The 7,624-nt window shown below is 35.5% G+C and overlaps 2 protein-coding genes across 6 annotated transcripts in view; both read left to right on the forward strand.

The window, feature by feature from the left end:
* Positions 1-992: 992 nt before the first annotated feature.
* LOC105130090 (uncharacterized) lies at positions 993-5,829 on the forward strand. 4 transcript variants are annotated; one of them, XM_011032433.1, is made up of 7 exons: positions 993-1,259; positions 1,473-1,529; positions 2,105-2,605; positions 2,757-2,900; positions 3,278-3,518; positions 4,437-4,937; positions 5,165-5,829. In XM_011032433.1, the coding sequence occupies exons 3-7, from the start codon at positions 2,117-2,119 to the stop codon at positions 5,581-5,583; spliced, it is 1,794 nt and encodes a 597-aa protein (XP_011030735.1). In that variant the 5' UTR covers positions 993-1,259; positions 1,473-1,529; positions 2,105-2,116; the 3' UTR covers positions 5,584-5,829. The 4 variants fall into 4 exon arrangements, with proteins under 4 accessions (XP_011030735.1, XP_011030734.1, XP_011030733.1 ...); XM_011032432.1 differs by lacking the exon at positions 1,473-1,529 and having other exon boundaries at positions 993-1,263; XM_011032431.1 differs by lacking the exon at positions 1,473-1,529.
* An 838-nt stretch (positions 5,830-6,667) lies between these two features.
* Positions 6,668-7,624, forward strand: part of LOC105130092 (serine/arginine-rich splicing factor SR45) — a 5,531-nt gene continuing 4,574 nt past the window's right edge. The window contains exons 1-2 of one of the 2 annotated variants that reach the window (XM_011032435.1): positions 6,669-6,986; positions 7,613-7,617. In XM_011032435.1, coding sequence (XP_011030737.1) covers positions 6,769-6,986; positions 7,613-7,617 — 223 coding nt within the window. In that variant the 5' untranslated portion in view covers positions 6,669-6,768. Of the gene's footprint in view, positions 6,987-7,612; positions 7,618-7,624 lie in introns of both variants that reach the window. The other variant, XM_011032436.1, reaches the window with a different exon arrangement.

The following is a 7,624-nucleotide window of genomic DNA, read 5'->3' on the forward strand; positions in this document are numbered from 1 at the left end:
TAAAATTTTCGAGGTTGATGAGTTTTTTGTGTATAAGTTTTTTCAATTTATTTTCATGTAAATAATATATATATATATATATATATATATATTTTAAATACATGTCTTCTAAGTATTAATATCAACCTATCATTATTCAAAATTTTATAATTAAGTTAATTTTAAAATAACAGACATAATTATTTTTAAAACTTCATCAAAGAGGTAATCATTAATATTAATTTTAATAATTATTTTTTTTTGCAACTAAAATAAAATCTAGATTTAAAACTAAAATCTATATAAAACTTAAATATTTTTTAATGATACGAATTTAAACTCTAAATTCGAAAAAAAGCATAATATAAAAAGAATTGAAAATATTAAAAATAAAATGAAAAAGAATATGAAAAAATCTAAAACTTTGAAATTGTTATTTCATCTCTTTTTTTATAAAGAAATTTAAAAGTTAAAAAAACTATTATCTACCATGAATTATTTATTATAAATAAAAAATTAAATATAAAAAAATAAAAAATTTGTATTCGTCAATAATTTATTTAATTAAAATAAATTTTGAACATGCAGAAAATAAAAAATCTGTTTCCAAAGCAATTTCAGAATAAATTTATGTCATTTCTGACAAAGTAACGCAGCTCTGATACTGTCCCAGATCCTGCAAGGTGCCTCAAGCCTGCCTACTGGTGGTCAGTCAAACTTCATGTTTTGTGCCTCTTAATGCTGGGCCACGGACCTACCCTAATTTGTTTGGAGTTTTCTACAGAACAACTCGTTCAAAAGATGGGATAAATGTCTCCATCAGAACCAGAAATGTCCAAATCAAACACAGAATTATTCTAATCTAACGGCAAAAGTCATCGACCCCAGAGCTCTAACCATGGAGCCATCCACGTCACAAACACCACCCACCCAACCACCAATGTACATGCTCTTAATACACACACACACACACACAATAGGGCCTCATTAAATTATTACAAACAGAAGTAACTTTACCTTGCCGTGTACATAATTTATGTTGTTATGGCTTTCATGGGCTACTTCTTCTATACAAACCATCACCGTAGCATCAACCACTTTGCTGCACATAGTGCAAACTTGCAACCTTTGCACCTTTTTGCCAGATTCTTCATTCAACTGGGCTCTTAAAACTATGTGGGTTTGCCTCTTTTAAGCCATCTACTATCTCTCCAAATTGGACTTGCTAATCTTGTTCTTGTATGCTGCCAGCTCTTTACCACCTTTGGCCTCGCTAAACAGTGAGTTAATCTTTGTTGTCCCTCTCTGTCTCTACTTCTGTTGGTTTCTTGATCATGTATGAACTGATTGGTGTTTGTGATTGTACGCTCAAAAGGTATATATCTGCCTTTTGACTTCCTGGGTTTGCTTTATTTCCTGCTGCTTTAACTTTTTGTGTTGCAGTGTTGGCCTACTGTAAATTTTAGTGTTTTCTTGATATACCCCTGCTCCAGGGTCTTTTTTTGAAAGTTTTGAAGGTTTTTTCTAGAGAAGTGGAAATTTCACACAAGGTTAACTACCATGAAGACTAATTAAGTACAAGATGTATAAAGAGATACTGTGTTTAAGGGTATAAGATGTGTTATACTGTGTTTTAGGGGTTCAAGGATGATCTGATGTAAGTTGGTATCCATATGAAGGGGAAGTTGAAGTTGTTACAAGCCCACAATATGCATAATCTATGTTAAGAAATGAATGCGCTCAATGCTTCCTTTTCACTTGGGAAAAACGTAGAATAGGGAACTGATTCGTAATTTTGTTCGCTGCCTTGTTGTTCTGCAAAAACCTCGCTAATTGCTCTTATTTTCTGGTACTCTATTTATTTTTATTGAAGACTGCGCAAGATCATTCAATCAACACAGTAGCATTTTTTTTTTCTCATGTCTGTACGAAGCTTTAACGCCTCTTCCAGCTTGTGATAGATCAACATTTTGATTTATGGGTAAAGCATGTGACTTTCGTTTGTTGTTTTCAAAATTTTGCTACTGTTATTGTATAAGCTCATTTTTTCATGCTCCCTTTATGCATTGCTGTTTCTCATTTCATAAAGTCTCCGTCGTTCAACTTTTCTGTGCTATTTCTCTAGTTAATCTGGAAGATGGAGCGTAGCAGAAATAACATGAGAGCGCACTGCAATGTTTCAACAACATCAGATGAATCAGCTCTTGAAAGAAACTATTGCAGTCATCCTAGACTGACTTCAGGAGGCTCTGCAACTCTTCAACCTTTTGCTTCAGCTGGACAGCATTGTGAGAGTAATGCTGCATACTTCTCATGGCCCACGTCCAGCCGTTTAAGTGATGCTGCTGAAGAGAGGGCAAACTACTTTGCCAATCTGCAGAAAGGGATTATTCCCGAAACTCTTGGTCAGTTTCCTAAAGGGCAGCGAGCAACAACATTACTTGATCTCATGACTATAAGGGCATTTCATAGCAAGATCCTTCGGTGTTACAGTCTTGGAACGGCAATTGGATTTCGTATTCGACGAGGTGTGCTTACTGATATTCCTGCTATTCTTGTTTTTGTCTCTAGGAAAGTTCACAAGCAATGGCTCAGCACCGTCCAATGTCTACCAAATGCTCTAGAAGTAAGAAAGGATGCTAAATTTTGTGGTTTCATCCTTAATATACTGATTTTATGAGTGACTGGCTGTTGTGATATTTTCTCAAGCCTGCCAATTATTATTTTGCTTGGAACAATTTGCATTTAAACTGCATATTATATATCCTTCTAAACAGGGACCAGGAGGTGTGTGGTGTGATGTTGATGTGGTCGAGTTCTCTTATTTTGGTGCACCTCAGCCAACTCCCAAAGAACAGTTGTACACAGAGATTGTGAATGACTTGCGCGGTGATGGTCTGTACATTGGTTCAGGCTCCCAGGTAATTGCGTTCTTGCAGCCTATCCTTTTTGCATATATCTGTTCACACGTAAGAAGTATTGTTTTGAGCAACTGGGAAAATATTTTGGATCCCTCATTGTGCAAGAGGAACGAAAATGGTAACCATACGAATAACTTGAGGCAGCACTTTGCCATCTGAAAACGTTGTATTGACAATGCTAATATGCCCATGAAGAACTAGATCTAATGGACAATATGTTAATTGATCATGTCTATAATTGGAAGGACAAGCATGGCATTCATGTGGTGCTAATTACGTCTGTCTCTTCATCTTGACACAATTATACTAAATATATATAAACTTTATTTGATATAATTGATGGGGATAAGTACATCTGAATTGTTGCATGTGCACAGGTAGCAAGCCAGGAGACTTATGGAACCTTGGGTGCTATTGTAAGGAGCCAAAGTGGCAGTCGACAAGTTGGTTTTCTAACTAACAGGCATGTTGCAGTTGACTTGGATTACCCAAATCAGAAAATGTTTCATCCTTTGCCCCCAACACTTGGACCTGGTGTGAATCTTGGTGCAGTGGAGAGAGCTACTTCATTTATTACAGATGATCTTTGGTATGGCATATTTGCTGGAATAAACCCTGGTAAGCAGATTCCAAATTTATGGTTCTAAATAGAGAGCTTGAATAATGATAAAAACTGATGCTACCCTCCAATGAATCTATGTAGGCATAATTTGCACACCTAGTCTTCTTTCTGAACCATTCTGCTTACCGAGCTGTGTTCAGCCAAGCTAAGAAAAGGGTCACTGAACAAATTTTTTAAACCCTACGAACCTTCATTAATGCATAGATATGACTAAATGGATTTGTTGTCGCTGTTTTTATCCATTTTGTTCATCTACCAATTAATCATGGTTTTGTCGTTAATGAAATCATCTCATCCAGTCTGACGTGTCTTAAGTCTTGCTATACTAAATGTCATTGTAAAACTGTAAACCTAATAGGAATCTCAGTGTGGTATTCTTGTGTTTGATGTAAGTTCATTTTAATAGTATAGCATCTTGCCTAGCTAAGAACTGGGTTTGAAGTACCCCAATAAAACCCAGATTCTCCCTGCGACAAAGAAGCAATGCGGTCACATGATTGGTGCTGTAGTTATTCTCTGATTCAACATCTAATTATTTTATCTGATAATTAACTAGTGTCTGGCAGTGAACTTGTGCAATATGCCATATCTTGTTCTCTTTCCCCAAACATGCTTTTTATGACTATTGTGCTTGGCTTAATGGTATCATCTTGAACTCTTTCTTGCTGCCTTCTCTTAAGATTTTTATGGTTCATTGCCTTCTCTGAACAAATGTCAGCATCATTTTTAAGCTCCATGAGTCGAATTAACTCCTTGTTCTTCTTCCCTCTTTTCCTTCTGGATCTTCTCTTTAGGATTCTTCTACATGCTCTTAAATTGGAAACAGCATTTTTCATCTCTGACTCCTCAATGGTTCAATGATTCAATTTAACCTTTAATGGCACTCTTACAGAGTACTGTTTGGCATCTTGCAGAAACGTTTGTGAGAGCAGATGGGGCGTTTATCCCATTCGCTGATGATTTTGACATGTCCACTGTTAATACATCTGTGAAAGGTGTAGGTGAAATTGGTGATGTCAAGATTATAGATTTGCAATGTCCAATCAGTAACCTTATTGGGAAGCAAGTGATGAAGGTTGGAAGAAGTTCTGGCTTGACAACTGGAACTGTATTTGCCTATGGCCTGGAGTACAATGATGAGAAAGGCATATGCTTCTTAACTGACTTTCTTGTTGTAGGTGAGAACCAACAGACTTTTGACCTTGAAGGAGATAGTGGAAGCCTCATCATAATGAAGGGTGAGAACAGCGAGAAGCCTCAGCCTATTGGGATTATATGGGGTGGTACTGCTAATCGTGGTCGACTTAAGTTGAAAGTTGGCCAGCCTCCAGAGAATTGGACAAGTGGAGTTGATCTTGGTCGCCTTCTCTATCATCTTGAGCTCGATCTGATCACTACCAATGAAGGGCTTCAAGGTTTGTCCAATGTCGTATGGCTGATATTCTACTATACCTTTTTTTTTCCTGTTTACTGTTAGCTGTATACCCGTCTGGCATTCAAGCTCATCATGTTTTGACCTGGCTAAAAAGATTGTGTTGAAAATTGGAAATATTATTACATGGCCTCTTCTTGATTCTCACTCTTATTTATCTTTTTATCTAAACACCTGTCCTTTGTATTCTCTTTGGTGTTGTGTTTGCAGCTGCAGTACAAGAACAAAGAGCTGCCTCAGCAACTGCAATTTGCTCCACTATAGGAGACTCATCACCCCCTGATGGAATGCTTCTAAATGACAGAATGGATGACAAATTGGAATCATTGGGTCTTCAAATTGAGCACATACCTTCAGAAGTTGAAAATGGTATCCCAAAATCATCACTAATGGAAACCAACTTTCACTTGGAAGATGGCATCAAGTTGACTCCCAGTGTTGAACACCAGTTCATTCCGAGCTTCATCAGGCAGTCCCCACTGCATCAAAACAATGTATCAGATAAGGAGGTGTCTGAGAATCTTGCTTCGCTAAGGAATGGCTGCGATGAAGACTTGTTTGTTTCATTGCACCTCGGTGACAAAGAAGCCAAAAGGAGTCGTTCGAATTCTCCAGCCAGCATGGAATAACCTAAGTAAACCAAGGCAACCAAGGCGTGGCTCCAACGTTTGGAGTTCTGAACCATCTTTACTGTTGATTCTGTTGTATACATATTGTGTTTTGCACTGGTCTTGGTATTTGCTGCTCAAGCGATGAGAGTTTTTGAACTTGGACGGTTTATCTGGTTTTGTGAAACACAGTTCAGTGAAATGTTAATCCATATCTTGAACACTTGACTTGTAAATTGAAGCCAAAAAACAGAAAACCAGCAGTAATCAATTCCCTTTCAAATTTTTGAAGGACATAATCATGAACATAGATATAAATACCGGCACCGGCATGACGAGTTGAACTGGGTAACTCAGGATTTTGTCAGGTTTTAAATGGTTAAAATTCGGGCTTGCAATTGGTCCGGTTAAATTTGAGTGATTCGGCATACCTAAGACTTGATTTTTTTTATTTTTTTAATAAATCTAAAAAAAATATAAAATTAATATGTAAATACCTCATCTTATATATATTTTTTATAGCCTACAACTCATGTATTTTTTTTTTTTAAAAATAGTATATTTATAGAATATTTCTTAACTTTTCTAGATTTTATTAATTTTTTTAGTGAGATAATTATATATAGTCTATATTCATATAAAATATTTATTAATTTTTTCATATAAAATTTTAAATTATAAAATATTTTTTTTAGATTAATCCATTAATTTATATAACAAAACCTGGTTAAAATCAGGTCAAAAATTTTAGAATATAAACAAGTGTCGCGCACAGAAGAAAAAACAAGAATAAAATATAATCTCTTGATAATAAATGACTGAAACATACCAATTACATTATATTATCTAATGGGCTAACCATTTATTATTAGGATTCATTGCATAAAATATATATATATATATCTTTTTTACAACCTTTCAAGTTTATTAGGCTAATGTTTCACTTATTATTATTGTTGAAAAATATTATTATGTTTTTTTTTTTCAAGAAAAATGAAAAGTTAATTAATTAATTTATTTATTTAACCACTTTTTTCCCCCATCTTATGAAGCCTTTGGATCTACAAAGCAGGCCCAGCATTCTTCTTAGGTCCACAAATAAAAACCACTAACCTATCCCTCTCACTCACTGTCTCTATCCGCAAATTTGCTAGGGTTTATCCAGGGTTCCATTTCCCTCTCTCTCTCTCTCCCTCTCTCTGTGTCATGGCGAAGCCAACGAGAGGCCGCCCTACATCGCGATCAGGATCCGGTTCTGGATCATCCTCTCGCTCCCGCTCCTACTCCGGTTCAGATTCTCGCTCTAGCTCTCGCTCTCGTTCAGTGTCCCGGTCTAGATCTCGTTCTCGGTCCTTGTCCTCCTCCTCTTCGTCTCCTTCTCGCAGCGCCAGTTCTGGAAGCCGAAGCCCTCCTCCTCGCAAAAGGTGAATTCACAATTATGCCGCTCCTGTTTCTTTTTTAAAATTTAGTTTGTTTTTAGAATTTTAGATGATTCATTGACATTAGCATCCGATTAAGGAATGAGTTTACGATTTTTCCATGTAGGGTTCTTGAAGATGATTTTGATTTTTGGCAGATTGAGTTAATTAAAACATGATTATCTTTAATGTAGAATGTGATAGTTAATGTGAGGTTTTTTTTTTTGGGATTTTTTGATGGAGAGTAACTGTGATTATTTATCAAGTGTTCCTAATGTTCTTTTTTTTTTTTATCTTTTCAATTAACTTATTAACCTAAAATTCTATTTTTTGTGTTTAATTTATGGGCTGGAAGTTAACTTATTAAGATTGCTTTTGATTGGAAAAATATATATTTTAAGGGTGTTTAAGCACAATTGATAACTGATACCTCATTTACCATTAAGCCCGAGCATCAAAGATTCATTAAAGTGGTCCTTGTTGATGTAAAATTTCAGCATTTTCTAGATTAATGGGTATTTTTGTATCTTGAGTCATGTATGGGTATATTTCTTATACATTTTTTTGGGGTTTGTTGTGTTATTTTGTTCTAACATGGGACGTATGCTTTGTTCATTTATTTAATTTGAAAGAAGTCCTGCTGA

The sequence above is a fragment of the Populus euphratica genome, unplaced genomic scaffold, assembly GCF_000495115.2.
Source record: "Populus euphratica unplaced genomic scaffold, PopEup_1.0 scaffold95.1, whole genome shotgun sequence".
Lineage (NCBI taxonomy): Eukaryota > Viridiplantae > Streptophyta > Magnoliopsida > Malpighiales > Salicaceae > Populus > Populus euphratica.

Bases quoted from the DNA above. Each gene is read 5' to 3' on its own strand.
- LOC105130090 (XM_011032432.1), top strand. From the start codon at position 2,117: ATGGAGCGTAGCAGAAATAACATGAGAGCGCACTGCAATGTTTCAACA. The intron at 3,519-4,436 runs GTAAGCAGATTC...GGCATCTTGCAG, and splicing joins ATTTGCTGGAATAAACCCTG to AAACGTTTGTGAGAGCAGAT. The intron at 4,938-5,164 runs GTTTGTCCAATG...TTGTGTTTGCAG, and splicing joins TACCAATGAAGGGCTTCAAG to CTGCAGTACAAGAACAAAGA.